At 33.8% G+C, this 20,069-nt stretch overlaps 1 protein-coding gene across 5 annotated transcripts in view; it reads right to left on the bottom strand.

Moving 5' to 3' along the window:
* The window catches only part of LOC137621628 (breast cancer anti-estrogen resistance protein 3 homolog), a 335,690-nt gene that overhangs the window by 148,698 nt on the left and 166,923 nt on the right, over window positions 1-20,069 (bottom strand). For all 5 annotated transcript variants that reach the window (XM_068352086.1, XM_068352085.1, XM_068352087.1 and 2 more), the window contains exon 2: window positions 1,750-1,897. In XM_068352086.1, coding sequence (XP_068208187.1) covers window positions 1,750-1,897 — 148 coding nt within the window. The remainder of the gene's footprint in view (window positions 1-1,749; window positions 1,898-20,069) is intronic.

The following is a 20,069-nucleotide window of genomic DNA, read 5'->3' as shown; positions in this document are numbered from 1 at the left end:
CTTTTTGTTCCATTAACCTTTTTAATGAATATTTTTGCACAACTTTTGGTTCCATTAACCTTTTTAATGAATATTTTTAAACAAGGCTTTGTTCCATTAACCTTTTTAATGGATAATTTTGCACAACTTTTTGTTCCATTAACGTTTTTAATGGATATTTTTGCACAACTTTTTGTTCCATTAACCTTTTTAATGGATATTTTTGCACAACTTTTTGTTCCATTAACTTTTTTAATGGATATTTTTGCACAACTTTTGGTTCCATTAACCTTTTTAATGGATATTTTTGCACAACTTTTGGTTCCATTAACCTTTATAATGAATATTTTTAAACAACGTTTTGTTCCATTAACCTTTTTAATGGATAATTTTGCACAACTTTTTGTTCCATTAACCTTTTTAATGGATATTTTTGCACAACTTTTTGTTCCATTAACTTTTTTAATGGATATTTTTGGACAACTTTATGTTTCACTAACCTTTTAATAAATATTTTTGTACCATCTTTTTGTTCCATTAACCTTTTTCATGGATATTATTGCACAACTTTTTGTTCCATTAACCTTTTTAATGGATATTTTTACACAGCTTTTGGTTCCATTAACCTTTTTAATGGATATTTTTACACAACTTTTTGTTCCATTAACCTTTTTAATGGATATTTTTACACAGCTTTTTGTTCCATTAACCTTTTTAATGGATATTTTTACATAGCTTTTTGTTCCATTAACCTTTTTAATGGACATTTTTACACAGCTTTTCGTTCCATTAACCTTTTTAATAGACATTTTTACACAGCTTTTCGTTCCATTAACCTTTTTAATGGACATTTTTACACAGCTTTTTCGTTCCATTAACCTTTTTAATGGACATTTTTACACAGCTTTTTTGTTCCATTAACCTTTTTAATAGACATTTTTACACAGCTTTTCGTTCCATTAACCTTTTTAATGGACATTTTTACACAGCTTTTTGTTCCATTAACCTTTTTAATGGATATTTTTACACAGCTTTTTGTTCCATTAACCTTTTTAATGGACATTTTTTACACAGCTTTTTGTTCCATTAACCTTTTTAATAGACATTTTTTACACAGCTTTTCGTTCCATTAACCTTTTTAATGGACATTTTTACACAGCTTTTCGTTCCATTAACCTTTTTAATGGATATTTTTACACAGCTTTTTGTTCCATTACCTTTTTAATGGATATTTTTACACAGCTTTTTGTTCCATTAACCTTTTAATGAATATTTTTGTACCAATATTTTGTTCCATTAACCTTTTAATAAATATTTTTTTTTACCAACATTTTGTTCCATTAACCTTTTTAATGGATATTTTTACACAACTTTTTGTTTCATTAACATTTTTAATGGATAATTTTGCACAACTTTGTGTTTCAATAACCCTTTTAATTGTATTTTTACCCACTTTTTGTTCCATTACCTTTTTAATTAATATTTTTGTACCAGCTTTTTGTTCCATTAATCTTTTTAATCAATATTTTTGGTACCAAGTTTTTGTTCCATTAACCTTTTTAATGGACATTTTTACACAGCTTTTCATTCCATTAACCTTTTTAATGGATATTTTTACACAGCTTTTCGTTCCGTTAACCTTTTTAATGGATATTTTTCACACAGCTTTTTGTTCAACTACTTCAAACATAGGAATATACATACACGTAATACTAAAGAACAAGTAATCTGTAATCAATCAAACGTGAGAGACATTCTATCACTGACACTCGACTCCACCGAACCTGGCGAAGGACGGGATGTAATTTGGGAGGTCGAGGGCCGTGAGCCACGTCTTGCAGTCCATGTGAGGGTCTGGGCATCCATGACATCCTTCGGAGGGACGCTCCGCGACGGAGGGTTGCCACAAACGAGCCACCTGCCGAGGGAAAAACAGTAGTTAGAAAATGTCACCAAAGATGGCGCAGCAGTGCATTCAAGTAAAAATTTAGGGTTAGTATTATTATTAATTATTATTATTACAAACTAAGCTACAACCCTAGTTGGAAAATCAAGATGCTATAAGCCCAAGGGCTCCAACAGGGAAAAATAGCCCAGTGAGGAAAGGAAATAAGGAAGTTAGAATTTCTAATATTATTTTTATTATCATTATTATTATTATTATTATTACAAACTAAGCTACAACCCTAGCTGTAAACGCAAGATACTTATAAGCCCAAAGGGCTCCAACAGGGAAAAATAGCCGAGTGAGGAGAGGAAATAAGGAAGTTAGAATTATTATTATTATTATTATTACAAACTAAGCTACAACCCTGGTTGGAAAATCAAGATGCTATAAGCCCAAGGGGCTCCAACATGGAAAAAATAACCTAGTGAGGAAAGGAAATATGGAAACAAGAGAAGTAATATACAATCAAAAAAATTTACTAAAAACAGTAACAACATTAAATTATACATTTCATATATAAGACAGATAAATAACACAGAACAGCGCGCCCGAGTGTACCCTCAAGCAAGAGAACTCTAATCCAAGACGGTGGAAGGCTATGGAACTACCCAAGACGAGAGGACAATGGTTATTTTTGGAGTTGTCTTTCTCCTAGAAGAGCTGCTTACGATAGCTAAAGAGCCTCTCCTACCTTTTACCAAGAGGAAATTGGCCACTGAACAACTACAGTGCAGTTGTTAATCCCTTGAACGAAGAAGAATTGTTTGGTAATCTCAGTGTTGTCAGGTGTATGAGGACAGAGGGAAATGTGGAAAGAATAGATCAGACTATTCAGTGTATGTGTAGGCAAAGGAAAAAATGAGCCATAACCAGAGAGAGGGAGCCTATATAGTAATGTCTCGCCAGTCAAAGGACCCAATAACTCTCAAGCGGTAGTATTTCAACGGGCGCCTGGTGCCCTAGCCAATCTACTACCTATAAAAGCGAATGAATGAATAATCAAGTTACTATATTTAAATATCCAATTTAAATTTAAAGAGGTTTTTCAATTTAACATTTTTCTTAAACACAAGAGCTTTTTAAAAACTCAAATTCCTAAGCATTGTTGTGAACATGAGAATTGCATATAACATGACGAAGTTCTTAAGTGCCCTTCCTATCAATGTATGGGCGGTTATGGTGTCAATGGCTGGTGTGTAGGGGCGACTATAAAGTGTAAAGTGTTGGCGACTATAAAGTGTAAAGTGTTGGCGACTATAAAGTGTAAAGTGTTGACGACTATAAAGTGTAAAGTGTTGGCGTGTTATCCGAGTTTAAAAGTTTCTCCAGCGTTCCAAAGAATATAAAAAAACCTATGTGCCTAATATAAACAGATTTCTAGAGTTCTCATGGCACTCAAAGGATTGAGAGAGAGAGAGAGAGAGAGAGAGAGAGAGAGAGAGTCGAAATTATCTTCTGTCCATGAAAGCACAAACAAATGCCTGATTGGTAACGTCTCTGCCTGGTGTTTGCCAGTCGAGTCGGGGATTCGAGTCCCGCTCAGACTCATTAATGCCATTAGTATCTGCAACCTTACCATTTTTGTGAGCAAAGGTTGGGGGGCTTTGGAGGAGCCAATAGGTCTATCTGTTGAGTCATCAGCAGCCATTGCCTGGCCCTCCCTGGTCCTAGCTTGGGTCGAGAAGGGGCTTGGGGACCTCATCATATAATATACGGTCAGTCTCTATGACATTGTCTTGCTTGCTAGGACAATGTCACTGTTCTTTGCCCCTGCCATCCATGAGCGGCCTTTAAAACCTTCAAACATCCCACAATTTTTTTTTTTTTTTTTTTTTTTGCAAAAATGAGCAACAAAACGTCCCACAATAAAACAATGTATAATGATAGAATGCGACTCCATAGAGAAACAAAAGAATGTCAAAATCTCTAGGCAGTTTTCCTGAGCACGACTCAGGACCCCATATCCTCGTAAAATGGGACCAGTTCCCTATTAGAGTTAAGCTCTATAGGGGCGTGATGAAAAAGGGGAAGGTTATCTCTCTCTCTCTCTCTCTCTCTCTCTCTCTCTCTCTCTCTCGTGTGTGTACGTTTTATTTCTTACTATATGCAGAGAATCCCAAATGAAGACAAACAGCAAAAGAAGGAAATTATTATCATTATTATTATTATTTACTATTATTGTTGTTGTTGTTGTTACATGCTAGGAGGAAATTATTATTATCATTATTACTATTATTATTATCATTATTATTATTATTAATATTATTATTATTATTGTTGTTGTTGTTGCTGTTGTTACATGCATAGAAGCAAATTATTATTATAATTATTATTATTATTATTATTATTATTATTATTATTATTATTAAATGCATAGCTGCTGCTCTAGTCAGAAAAGGTAGAAAAACAAAAAGTAAATTAAAACTATAAGAACAAAAATTAAAGAATTTGAAAATAATGAAAACCTAAACCAAACCTGAAAATAAATAACACATGAAATATAAAACGAAACACGAGTTAACGGATGATAAAATAGACATAAATAGACATAAGTATAATAAGACATAGCCGGTATGTCTACCAATTAGCCTGCTTCAGACTCTTCTACCTCAATGGATATTAACAGTGGCAGGACTACAGATAAAAAAAAAAAAAAAAAAAAAAGTTAATTCAGGCCTTGTTAATATACGCGCTTTGGTTTCCTTAAAGAAATGAAAAAAGAAAAAATTAGAGGGGCACTCAGTAAAAGGCAGACCTCCGCCTCAGCAGCTTATTTCTCGACCTTTTCCTTTGAAGTGCCTCTGATATCGATATCCAAACTCACGGCTGATTACGTGAATTAGACATTTTGCTTGACTATGACCTTGACCTTTGACATTGACCTTCCCAAATTTAATTGCTTCCAGCTTCTTACATAAGAGTTAATCCCTGCAAGTTTCAATACTCTACGATTAAAATTGTGGCTAAAAAGCTGTTCACAAACAAACACACAAACAGGGGGTAAAACATAACCTCCTTCCAACTTCGTTGGCGGAGGTAATAATTTAGGATTGTTTTTTTTTTTTTTACATCGTCACGAGATTGTTGACAGTACTCCATCCTCAAGGCATTTGTAGTTATCAGCTGATCTTGACGAGCATATAAGTCTGGTCTTTATTCTTATCTCAACTTTCACTTGAGATGAACCTGAACTGATAACCTTTAATATAGAAGTATATAAAACAGGATATTTCATTTTGTTCAATGCCACTACGACATTTAACCATTTTAACCCCAGGCTATTTGGAACTTTCCAACCCTTAACCCCCAGGAGTTATTTTTCTTTCAAGCACATTTTGCAATATTTTTTTTTTAAATTGCTCTAACAGCCTTAATTTTCGTCATAGAGAGGTCAGGTTGGTCTCATTCTCTTGGAAAAATAAAGAATATGCAAAAAGAAAAAATTGTAAATAGCAGTTTTCTGCAAGGACGTACCGGTACGTCGATGGGGGTAAAGGGATGAGTTTTGTGAAACGTACCAGTACGTCCTTTGGGGGTAAAAGGGTTAAAGAAGTTTAGCAGGTCAAACTACCCGATTAAATATTGAATTAAGAACCTTTCTAAGCGGGGATACCCTAACGTGGTGAAAGTGTTTGCCTATCGCCATGATCTGAAAAGCTGTACTAGTCAGGGCCACCCATACTAGATTGGCTTACTGTGAGCCCAAGGTATCTCCAGCAAAAAATTTGAAGGCAACTGATGCAGCGGTTCTTGAGATCCCGAAGAGCAATAAAATAATTTTGCTCTGAGCATAGAGGGCGCGTCATGCTGATGCTCAAGTTTGAAAGCAAAGGAGTTATTAGCACATACTGTACATGCACATACCAAGGCACTTCCCCCAATTTTGCGGGGTAGCCGACATCAAACAAATGAAAAAAAGGGGACCTTTCATCCATACGCTCCTCCCAGCCTGACGAGGGACTCAACCGAGTTCGGCTGGTACTGCTAGGAGTTATTAGCGATCAAAATAATAATAATAATAATAATAATAATAATAATAACAAGCGGAACCCGTGTAAATTACACAAAATGATATTTTCAATACTAATTATCTTGTTCCTAACCTATATATCTTTGAATAAAATGTCCCGAGATTAATTTTATAATCTAGGTTACGGAAATTGAAAGAACTCGGTTTTTTTATCTATTATTTAAAAAAAAGAGTCAGGTGCTAAAGACAAAATTGGGAAAACTATATAAGATGTGCTTTGGTTAAGTAATCAAAGTCTAATGTGAATTTGCAAGAGTATACCATGTAATTATTTCCGTTTTCTTTAAAGCATGAATTTGTAAGAGTATAACATGAAATTATTTCCGTTTTCTTTAAAGCGAGAGACAAATAAATAACACGCATGCTATTGTATTAATATATAGATAATAATAATATTAATAATCATAATAGTAATAATAATAGAACTCCAAATAATAACCACCTATGCCTATCAACCCTGCCAGCCAAAAGGACAGTTATTTGCCCCAATGGCCGATGTGATGACAGTTATTAGTGGCACCATTTTATAATAAACTCCTCCTCAGAGGTGTGGCTCTCTAGGAAAGAGCAAATGTCTACCTTATTGGGATAATGGTGCGGTTTGCCCTAGGAGGAGGATGGGAGGGGGGAGGGTCAATAAGATAACCGAAGAAAGCCTCCACCCTCCGAGGAGGAGGGATTGCCTCTTGGAGGAAAAATCCTCCTCCTAGGAATATATCGGTGAGGGTATCTAACGCCTCCTGCGAAAATTGGATTATTGTCTGTGCTTGTTACCTAAATGTCGGTCAGGGAGAGAGAGAGAGAGAGAGAGAGAGAGAGAGGGTGGTTTGAGTCTTATAAATGATATTGACGATGTAGATAATTATTACCTCTTCGAGGCCATTCCAATTATATATATATTTATATATATATATATATATATATACACACACACACACACACACACATATATATATATATATATGTATATCCCTTTCTATGGGGTGATACCTTAATGTTGTGAAATGGTTTGTGTATCACCATGATCAGCAAAGTTGTACTATTCAGCGCCACCCACACTATGTTGGTTTGCTTTGATAGATCTCACGAAAATCTCCCACCATCACCAATCCGCATTGGCTAGCAGCGTGGCGATGAAAACTGGCCAAAATCCTAGAAATTAATACGGACATTTCTGAGGCTTTTCGCCCGGCAGTGAACTAAAAACGTCAGTATTTGTTATTTGTATATATATATATATATATATATATTACAGTATATATATAAATATATATATATTATTTATATATATAAATATATTATTTATATATAAATAATATATATATATATATATATATATATTATTTATATATATATATATAAATAATATATATATAATATATATATATATGTATATATATATATATATATATATGAATAATTGGGATGGCCTCGAAGAGGTAATGCTTATCCACCTCAATAAAGTCATTAAGATAAGACTCAACCCCCCCTCTCTCTCTCTCTCTCTCTCTCTCTCTCTCTCTCTCCACACACAAACCTAAACAACCTAGAGCAATTTCCGTAGTAAGCTTCATCACACACACAAAAAAAAGGGGGGTTCAAATGCAATAAAAGATGAAAAACATTGTCAGGTCAACAGTACTGACTTCAACTCTTGTTTACAAAGGCCGCCATAATGACTTATTCGAGAGAATTTATGGCTGAATAAATTCCTACAACTGACTTCTGACGGTCTCCTCATACATCGCCCAATGTTTCTCCATCGCTTAATTTAATGTACAGTTGGACACAGAATTTCTTGACATACCTCGCTCTCGGGATATGAACCTTGTCCCACGCTTTCTGAACGGCGAGTTCCTCTGTTTAGCCCCGCCCATCATTTCTACTACCTCTATTTACGCTTGGTGTTTGGTTACTCGATGTGCAGTTGCGGTGTGACAAGGGGCATTTCTAAGTGAGGTATGTCAGGGACTCCTGTGTCCAACCGTACGTGCAGATTCCGTTGAACAGCTACACGTTCATACTATCTATCTATCTATCTATCTATATACATATATATATATATATATATATATTTTATATATACTGTATATATATATATACTGTATATATATATATACTGCATATATATATATATATATATATCTATCTATCTATCTATATATACACACACACACACACACACACATATATATATATAAATATATACACAACATAATATAAAAAATTCTCCAACACCAGCGCACCGTTGGCAAACACCATATGATTCAACCAGGCCATGTCTATCCTATCTACTTTAATTAGCATCCATTTCTTTCTCCGACCTGGGAGAGAGAGAGAGAGAGAGAGAGAGAGAGAGAGAGAAAGCATCTCGTTCCAAGAATGATTCAAACAAAATCCCTATATGATTATCTCCTTTCTCCTTTGATATTTTCTTGAAGAAAACGTTTGAAACGATTTCGTAACGTACGAACGTTTCATGTTGCTTCAGTAAACGCAGTCTGAGACACGTGTTGCCAAAGGCTGAAGGCCTTCAAAGTTATTGTGCATATAATTCACTGTTATATATATATATATATATATATATACTGTATATATTTATATATATTTATATATATATAAATAATATATAATATATATGTATATATATATATATATATATATTATAAACAAATCATGGCCATATTTAGGTATCAGGTCCTGAGTGAGATCCTGAGTTTAGAAGTCCAAAAATGAAAATCTATTCCAAATTTAAAAATCTGGTCTTAAGTGAGATCCGTTTAGAAGCCCTAAATTGAAAATCAGGTTCAGATTTTGGAATCAAGTCCTAAATATCATGAAAATGACGTTTAAAGATTACGCAACATTACCTAACTTAATCAAAAACAAGAAAAAGAAACTAACACAAACAAAGTTAGATCACAAAGGTCCAACCTACTCTTTTTGGTTGTTGTGGCCTAATTGGTAACGTCTCCGCCTGGTGTTTGCCTGTCGGGGGTTCGAGTCCCGCTCAGACTCGCTAGTGCCTTTAGTGTCTGCAACCTTACCATCCTTGTGAGCTAAGGTTGGGGGGTTTGGGGGAGCCTATGGGTCTATCTGACGAGTCATCAGCAGCCACTGCCTGGCCCTCCCTGGTCCTAGCTTGGGTGGAGAGGAGGCTTGGGCGCTGATCATATGTAATATGGTCAGTTTCTAGGGCATTGTCCTGCTTGCTAGGGTAATGTCACTGTCCCTTGCCTCTGCCATTCATGAGCGACCTCTAAACCTTACGTAACCGGATTATTATTATTATTATTATTATTATTATTATTTCTTTCAGCTGAAAATGAAATCATAGTTCGAAGTGGCAAGTCACCAGAGGAGTGTATGATACGTTTCCTTCTCCTGAACTGAGATTTAATAATTTTTCATTAATTTCGAATGAAATATTCTGATAGGATTGAATGGTGGTTGTAATAACATTATACATCAACTTGATTTCAATTTGATTTAATTAATAAATACAATAATAATAATAATAATAATAATGATAATAATAATAATAATAATAATAATTATTTTCCCTCTATAATGAAAAGCAAGAGTCTGGCTATATATATATATATATATATATATATATAATATATATATACATACATACATACCCAGACTCTTGCTTTTTATTATAAGGGAAATTATATATATAGATATATATATATATATATATATGTGTACACACACACACACACATATATATATATATATATATATACTTATATGTATATATCCCGTCCTGCTCAGCCTCATTGACTTGGTCTCTCCCCATTCCTAGGATAAGGGAAGTGGGGGTAGTCATACTCTGGTGAAGGGGGATACGTCTGCGTGTATGTGCAGATCTACCTAAATCTTCTCCCGTCATTTTTGACGGGTCGCGTATACAAGTAATAAAGAAGAAGAAGAAGAAGGAGAAGAAGAGGAAGAATACAGTCATATTATTAATAATAATAATTAAGATAACAATAATGATAACAACATATGAATATTATGTCTTGTTAAAGATGATAATTGAATTAACCACATTGAAGAAAATGATTAGGCGATTTAATCTACGGGGGTTGCACATACATATTCGTGTGTTTCTCGTTGTTCTTCTATTCAACACTATAAGCAACTGAAATACTAACGAGAAAGGTATCCTATTGTCCTTTTCTCGCCCAGACCAGAGGATAGGATTGGAAAGGCTCAGGAAATACAGTTACCGTAATGGAGGCGGCAAAGCTTACGCCTCTAGAAGGAGGGAAGTCTATAGGAATCCGGAAAAACATAGAGCAGGAAGATCATTTCAAATTTTGCAAAATACGAAAAGAAAATTGAAGGATATTTTAAACATCATAATCGCCATTAATAAAAATTCCATCATACTATTTTCTTTGAAACAAATCTAGTTTAATGTCAAAGTTATCATGCTATCAAAAAGGACAGTAGCATGAGAGAAGAAAGACGGGCTCGAAATGCGATGTGCATTCCCCGTAGACTAACGTCGCATCAAAGGAAAATTTATTATTATTATTATTAATATTATTATTATTATTATTATTATTAGTAGTAGTAGTAGTAGTAGTATCATTATTAGTATTATTGTTATTATTATTATTAATCTTATCATTATTGTTATTATTACCATTATTATTATTAGTATTACCATTATTATTATTATTATTATTATTATTAGTACTACTACTACTACTACTAGCTAAGCTACAACCATACTTATAGAACAGGTATGTAATAAGCACAGGGGCTTCAACAGGCAAAAACAGCCGACTGAGGAAAGGAAAAAATGGAATAAATAAACTACAAGAAAAGTAATGAACGATGAAAATAACACATCTCAATAACACCAACAACATTAAAACTGATATTTCACATCTACAAGATTATGGTTACAGTTAACAGAGTCTCTAGCCAAGTCTCAACCAATATTATTACTATTATTATTATTATCATTATTATTATTATTATTATTATTAGCCAAGTTACAGCCCTAATTGGAAAAGCAAGATGCTATACCCACGGCCTCCAACAGGGAAAAATTGCCCAGTGAGGAAAGGAAATAAGGAAAGAAATAAAAGAGGAGAACAAATTAACAATAAATCATTCTAAAAACAGTAACAACGTCAAAAACAGATATGTCCTATATAAACTATAAAAAGACTCATGTCAGCCTGGTCAACATAAAAACATTTGCTGCAACTTTGAACTTTTGAAGTTCTACTGATTCAACTACCCGGTTAGGAAGATCATTCCACAACTTGGTAACAGCTGGAATAAAACTGCTAGAATACTGTGTAGTATTGAGCCTCATGATGGAGAAGGCCTGGCTATTAGAATTAACTGTCTGTCTTGTATTACGAACCAGATAGAATTGTCCACGAAGATGTAAATGTAAAGGATGGTCAGAAGTATGAAAAATCTTATGCAACATACATAATGAAGTATCTACTTGTATAAGGACGTCCTGATATCGAGTACTGAGACGAAGACTTACTTAAGAGTGCAACACAGTGTTGAGTAGTCAACAACGAGACACCTGAATAGAAAACGAACCCCTTGTGACCTTTGACCTGGCCTGGCTGACCTTTCGGGAAAGGTGGTATAGAGTTCGAAATAGAGATTTGGGTTGCTGATCGTCACAAAGGATATTATTTGGTGATATGGTTGATTCAAGATTTTTTTTCATCAATTTATTTTTTAACTTATACGCTTATATATATATATATATATATATACACACACATATATGATAAATTTTGGACATTTAGACTTGTTTTTCATTTTCAAATAAGCCATATACTCTAATACCCTATTGGCTGGATACTCTCTTATAACTTGGGATCAAAAACCCAAGGGGGAATCAACTCAAAGACAATAGCTTCTGATAGGCTGGGGAATCGAACCCTGGTCCAAGATGCTTGTATGACAGGGACTAAATGCTATGAAAATGTATTAAAATATATGTCTTATTTGAATATATATATATATATATATATACATATATATATACATATATATATATATATATATGTGTGTGTGTGTGTGTGTGTGTTTGTGACAGGTAATAGATGGGCATTAAAAATACCACAATGGGTTCCTAGAGATTGTAAAAAAAGAAGGGGAAAGAAGAGAAGACAATGGAGTGACAAACTAAGAAAGTTTGCGGGCACAGCAAGACCATAAACAGAAGGACCTGTCTGAGGCCTTTGTTCTGCAGTGGACTAGTAACGGTTGAGGATATATATATATATATATATATATATATATATATAAATATATATATCCCGTCCCTCGGGAAGGGGGAGGAGGGAGTAGTCATACACTGGTGAGAGGCAGGTAGGTACGTGTGCGTGTGTGCATTTCAATCAAAATATTTATCCATCATTGTTGACGGGTCGCGTACGCTGGTTCAGAATATTTTTCAAATTGCCGGAAACGAAACATATAAATTGCTATCTCATAAATCGGATAAGCATATGATGTATCTCAAGTATTGATAAAAAAAAAAAAAAAAAAAAAAAAAAAAATTGTATCCTTGTATGTATAAATTGACTATGAAAACGTTTAAAATTAGCTAAACCTGAAAGTTACATAACCTAACGTATCTACCTTAGAAAAACGTTTCATAACGACCGCCCTGGAGAAAAAAAAAAAAAAAAAAAAAAAAAAAAAGAGGTAATCGTTATGACCACCCGCCATCTTCACTCACCCCCCACACCCCTTAAAAAGCATCCCAAATTATACCTTCATTGTATCCTCCATATAAAAACTGAGAATAAAAAGAGTCCTCCTCATATCCTAGAGCTATCTTTAACGACCTTCAGACCAAGAGTCTTGCTTCAAACGGTCTCGAATTCCAACGGAAACTTATGAGATGGTATGCAGATTTGACTCCTGTTGAATAACAAATGAGTTTGAGAACAATTGCCAAAAGGCGCATGAACAATTTCCAAAAAGTACACAAAAAATTCGCATAAAATGCCGGAAAAATTGGCGAAAATTACAGGAAAAATTGGCAAAACGTACACCAAAAATTGGCAAAAAATTCACGAAAAATTGAAAGTAAATTGCACAAACAATTAACAAAAACTGCATTAATTGGCAAAAATTGCACGAACAATTGGCAAAAACTGCACAAGCAATTGGCAAAAATTACACGAACAATAGGAAAAAAATGCACGAACAATTGGCAAATATTACACGAGCAATTGAAAAAATGTGCACGAATGATCGGCAAAATGTGCACGAACGATTGGCAAAAAATGCACGAACAATTGGCAAAAATTTCACGAACAATTGACAAAAAATGCACGAACAATTGGCAAAAATTGCACGAACAATTGGCAAAAACTGCACAAGCAATTAGCAAAAAATGCACGAACAACTGGCAAAAATTGCACGAGCAATTGGCAAATATTGCACGAACAATTGACAAAAATTGCACGAGCAATTGATAAAATGTGCACGAATGATCGGTAAAATGTACACGAACGATTGGCAAAAAGTGCATAAACGATTGGCAAAAGTTTCACGAACAATAATTGTCCAGAGCAAGTGAGAATTTATTAGTGCCATATTTAAAAAAAAAATATATATAAATCTAACGGTTTCTTAACTAAAGTTAACTAAATACGCAAGGCTGTTTATTAATGAATGGACAACGACCCCGTCAAAAGGATTATTTATAGCCTTGAAGAATATAAAAGAAGAAACCTAGAAAATTTAAACAAGATTCTGAAAAGGATAGAAAACGTTCTTGAAGTCCAAGGCATCCTCAAAGCCTCCGGGTGTCCAAGACAATGTGGGGAGGAGAAGAAAAAGAGGGAGAGGAAAAAGAGGGAGAAAAGGAGAGAAAAAAGAAGAGGTGGAGACAAGGAGGAGGAGAGGAAAAAGAGGGAGAGAATGAGAGAAAAAAGAAGAGGTGGAGACGAGGAGGAGGAGAGGAAAAAGGGGAAGAGAAGGAGAGGAAAAAGAGGAGGAGGAGAGGAAAAAGAGGACGATGAAAAGGAAGAGAGGAAAAAGAAGAAGAGGAAAACGATGAGGAGGAGACGAGGAGGAGGAGAGGAAAAAGGGGAAAAGGAGAGGAAAAAGAGGAATAGGAAAAGGGGGAGGAGAAGAAAAAGAGGAAGAGAAAAAAGAGAGGAAAAAGAGGAATAGGAAAAAGAGGAGGAGGAGAGGAAAAAGAGAGGAAAAGAAGATGAAAAAGAGGAAGAGGAGGAGAAGAGAAAGATGGGGACGAAATCCTGCTGTTCTAACTTGATGGGAGAGAGAGAGAGAGAGAGAGAGAGAGAGAGAGAGAGAGAGAGAGAGAGAGAGAGAGAGAGAGAGAGTATTCCCAATCGTCAAGAACAATATCAACGTTATCAGTGACTATCAGTGTCTACCATAATTCAGAAAGCTTAGCAAGGCAATGAATCATAGATTATGCATATATATATATATATATATATATATATATATATATATAGTGTGTGTGTGTGTGTGTGTATAATTTATATATATATACATACTGTATACATATATATATATATATATATATATATATATATATATATATATATATATATATATATTTATTTATATATATATACATATATATATATACTGTATATACATATATATATATATATATATATATATATATATATATATATATATATATATATATATGTATATATATATATAATAAAAACAACCGTTTTAAATGCCTATTTACATCGCCACGCTGACCAGTGTAGATTGGTGATGGGGGGAGACTTCAATCTGATAGCTTACAGCAAACCAACCTAGTACGGTTGGCCCTGACTAGTACAGCTATGCTTTATCATGGCGATACGCAAACCCTTTCACCACGTTAAGGTATCCCCACTCAGAAAGGGAATTTTTATAAATGTATATGTAAATATTCTTTCCAAATATCACAAACTTTTTCTGAGGTAAAATTATTCATTCAAGGTCAAACGCCGCAAGAATATAGCCGATTAGTCTACGTGACCCGGCACACAATGACGCAATCTTTCGCGCATGCGCGCAAGAAAACATCCACGGAGAGACGTCAATCATTATGAACACTCTTGACACCTGTTTATATTCGCTAACTCATCTCCTGACACTAAAGGAACTTCTACTGTGATATGCAAGAATGTTTGTAATTGAGAGAGAGAGAGAGAGAGAGAGAGAGAGAGAGAGAGAGAGAGAGAGAGAGAGAGAGAGAGAGAGAGAGAGGTTGGGTGAAAGAAGATGCCTTTAATTTGGGACTCGAACTTGAGTTAGCAACTGCCAAAGTAGAAGTCAGGCCTCTAATTTAAGTCACGGATGGGAGTAGCAGTCAGGACTCGAACTTGAGTCAGAAAAAGCATTAACAGCAGTCCGGACTCGAACTTGAGTCAGAAAAAGCCTTAATAGTAGTCAGGACTCGAACTTGGGACAGAAAATGCATTAATAGCAGTCAGGATTTGAACTTGAGTCAGAAAGAGCATTAATAGCAGTCAGGACTCGAACTTGAGTCAGAAAAAGCATAAATAGCAGTCAGGACTCGAACTTAAATCAGGCATGGCAGCATTAGCAGTCAGGGCTCGAACTTGTGTCAGGTACACCTCCAGGCATAAGTACAAATGACAAAAACATCAAATAAAGTCGTTTCTAGTCCACTGCTGGACAATGGACTCAGACATGCCTTTATTCATGTCTGGGGTTTAGCCAATTTTCATCACCACACCGGCCAGTGCGGACTGGTGATGGTGGGAGATTTTCGTCTGATCACACCCAGCTAACCAACTTTAGTAATGATGTCCCTGACTAGTACAGCTTTGGTGATCATGGCAATACACAGACTATTTCACCACGTTAAGGTATAAATGATTTTAAAAAATTCAAACATCGAATTTATGCAATCCTTCTTACGTATTACGAATGGATTTCAGATAATAAATTGCCAAATCTACCGGCACTCTTACAAAGGGTCTGATAACTTATCAGGTTTGATTAGTGTGTGTGCTAATAACCTTATTCCTAATCTTATCGTCAAGTTAAGTTTTCATGTTAGAAATTACTGCTGCTTTTTATTTTCGTTTTGCAAGTGTGTGTGTGTGTGTGTGTGTGTGTGTGTGTGTATTGTGGATAGCACCAATGACAGCCACTATTTTGAATTGGCGTTTTACTGAAAGCCTTGAAATCAGAAAAAAAAATTAATGAAGATCTTTAACTGGGTGGAATTATTTAATAAAATAAATCACACACAAACAGACACACACACACACACACACACACATATATATATATATATATATATATATATATATATATATATATACATATAGGTATAAACACATACACATTAAATATAAATAGAAAAGGTTATATAGATTCCATATCTTATTATTATTATTATTATTATTTTTATTATTATTATTATTATCAGTTAAGCTACAATCCTAGTTGGAAAAGCAGGATGCTGTAAGCCCCAGGGATCCAACAGGGAAAAATAGCCCAGTGAGGAAAATAAATAAGGAAATAAATAAACTACAAGAGAAGTAATGAACAATTAAAATAAAACGCTTTAAGAACCATAAAGTTAAAACAGATTTATCGTATATATAAACTAAAGAGAGAAACTTATATCCGCCTGTTCAACATAAAAACATTCGCTGCAAGTTTGAACTTTTGAAGTTCCTACCGATTCAACAATACAACTCGATCTAACCTTAACATTTTTTTTTTTTTAATGTTTAGCTATTTATCAATTCCAGTCACACACTCGCTCAACCTTCGTCCTGACAATAAAAAATTAAATAAATATCCATTAGGTTTACCAACCTTCAAGGAGTCTTAACTTACAGTTCTAACAAGATTTTAGTATGAAGACAAGTTCTGGTTTAATTTACGATTATTTTCACAGTCGATATTCTCAGCACTTAGGTACGCGACCCGTCAAAAATGGCGGCTAAAGATTTAGGTAGATATGCACACACACCACCTCCCACTTTCCTAATTGCAACCCCCTCTCTGCAGGGTATGACTACTTCCTCTCCCCCTACCTGAGGAAAGACCGAATATTTATACGTCGGAGAATGCTGCTGGGCGTGACAGGAAAATTATTGTAATATATATAATAAAATGATATCTAAATACTTAGATAGATATGCACACACGCACCTCCCTCTCACCCAAATATGACTACTTACTCTCTCCAACCCGATGGCTCAGCATCTCGTAATCCTGCTCTGCGTGACCACAAAGATATATATATATATATATATATATATATATATATATATATATATATATATATATAATATACAACAACTATGTTTTGTTTTTACGAAAACACCACACAGAAAATGATACAGGGAGTAAGGCCAAGACCGGTTTCGTCTGTTTATGACACATTCAAGAGGACTTGTACAAGAATATCCAAGGGTAATCTAGTTTGTAATCTCTAGTCGAAACAATGCCTCTAACCAAATCACAAGCCTAGTAATCCATCTAGTAATCTAGTTCGGGGGATTAATCAATGAACCTTGAAAATCCCTAAAGGATATCACAAAAGGTAATAAATAATTGGGTCCCATTTTATATATTCGATTATTATTATTATTATTATTATTATTATTGTTGTTGTTGTTGTTATTACTTCCACCAACGAATTTGGAAGGAGGTTATGTTTTACCCCCGGTTTGTGTGTGTGTGTTTGTGTTTTTTATTATTATTATTATTATTATTATTATTATTATTATTACCTACGCCAACAAAGTTGGGAGGAGGTTATGTTTTACCCCCTCTTTGTGTGTGTGTGTGTTTATTTGTGAACAGCTTCCTGGCCACAATTTTAATCCAAACACGCCAAGCAAAATGTCCAATTCACGTAATCGGCCATAAGTTTGGACATCGTTGTCACAGAGATTTCAAACTTGGTAAATATTTGAGGGTATGGAAATGTACGCCAATTAATATATGTTAAGGTCAAAGGTCAAAGTCAAGCAAAAGGTCAATAAATAAGCTGCCACAGTGGAAGCCTGTGCTCTACTGAGTGCCCCTCTATTTATTACTATTACTATTATTATTATTATTATTATTATTATTATTATTATTATTATTATTATTATTACTAGCTAAGCTACAATCTTAGTTGGAAAAGCAGGATGCTATAAGCCCAAGATCCCCAAAAAGGGATAAATAACTCAGTGAGGAAAGGAAATAAGGAAATTATTATCATTATCATTATTATTATTATTGTTATTATTATTATCATAATTACTATTAGTATTATTATTATTAGCTAAGCTTCAATCTTAGTTGGAAAAGCAGGATGCTATAAGCCCAAGGGCCCCAACCGGGAAAAATAGCCCTGTGAGCAAAGGAAATAAGGAAATTATTATTATTATTATCATTATTATTATTATAATTACTATTAGTATTATCATTACTAGCTAAGCTACAATCTTAGATGGAAAAGCAGGATGTTATAAGCCCAAGGGCCCCAACCGGGATAAATAGCCCGGTAAGGGAAGGAAATAAGGAAATAAATACACTGTATGAAAAGTAATAAACAATTCAAATAAAGTATTTTAAGAACAGTAACAACATTAAAACAGATGTCATAGTTAGGGTCTAAGAATCATTTAGTATATAAAAAGATTAAACAGTTAATTCTATACCTTTCATAAACTTTAATGCGTCGTATATTATTATTATAATAATAATAATAATAATAATAATAATAATAACAACAACAACAACAACAACAACAACAACAACAACAACTACAAAAGAATTCTGAGAGTGCAGACCTCCACCACGTCAGCAATCGAAACCAGCTTGCCTTAGGGTTAATGCGGTCGACCTTTTTCTGACCTTGACCCTTGACCTAGGACTTTCAAAATCAATCACTGAAAGTTTTACTATTCTATGAGTAAAACTGTGGCCAGGAAGTTGTTTACAAACAAACAAATTGGCATACAGTGCGTAAAACATAATCTCCTAACTTCGTTGTCGGAGGTAGTAATAATAATAATAATAATAATAATAATAATTATTATTATTATAATAATAAATAATAATAATTATAATATTAATAATAATAATAATAATAATAACAATAATTTCAATAATGATAATAATAATTATAATTAATTATAATGATAATAATAATAATAATAATAATAATAATAATAATAATAAATCATTCATTTAAAAATCCTATAGTTGACCATGCAAGCAATACCAGGAAATCACCTTGTAAACTCCAAGGAATTAGCAAGCAAATAGCAAATACAAGCAAAACTCCATGAATCACCAATCAAATCTCGACTTGGATATTATACCAAAAGCGCCTGATCTTGAAATGAATGATGATGACATATTGCCTGCTCAATCAACATTAATATGAATTATTATTATTATTATTACTAGCCAAGCTACGACCCTAGTTGGAAAAGCAAGATGCTATAAGCCCAAGGGCTCCAATATCGAAAAATAGCCCAGTGAGGAAAGGAAATAAGGAAATAAATAAATGATGAGAATAAATTAACAATAAATCATTCTAGAAACAGTAACAGCGTCAAAACAGATATGTCCTATATAAACTATTAACAACGTCAAAAACAGATATGTCCTATATAAACTATTAACGTCAAAAACAGATATGTCCTATATAAACTACTAACAACGTCGAAAACAGATATGTCCTATACAAACTATTAACAACGTCAAAACATATATGTCCCATATAAACTATTAACGTCAAAAACAGATATGTCCTATACAAACTATTAACAACGTCAAAACAGATATATCCTATATAAACTATTAACGTCAAAAACAGATATGTCCTATATAAACTATTAACAACGTCAAAAACAGATATGTCCTATATAAACTATTAACGTCAAAAACAGATATGTCCTATACAAACTATTAACAACGTCAAAACAGATATGTCCTATATAAACTATTAACAACGTCAAAACAGATATGTTCTATATAAACTATTAACAATGTCAAAAACAGATATGTCCTATATAAACTATTAACAACGTCAAAACAGATATGTCCTATATAAACTATTAACAACGTCAAAAC

This window comes from Palaemon carinicauda, chromosome 28, assembly GCF_036898095.1.
Source record: "Palaemon carinicauda isolate YSFRI2023 chromosome 28, ASM3689809v2, whole genome shotgun sequence".
Taxonomy (NCBI): Eukaryota; Metazoa; Arthropoda; class Malacostraca; order Decapoda; family Palaemonidae; genus Palaemon; species Palaemon carinicauda.
This window is presented reverse-complemented; position numbering and strand designations above follow the sequence as displayed.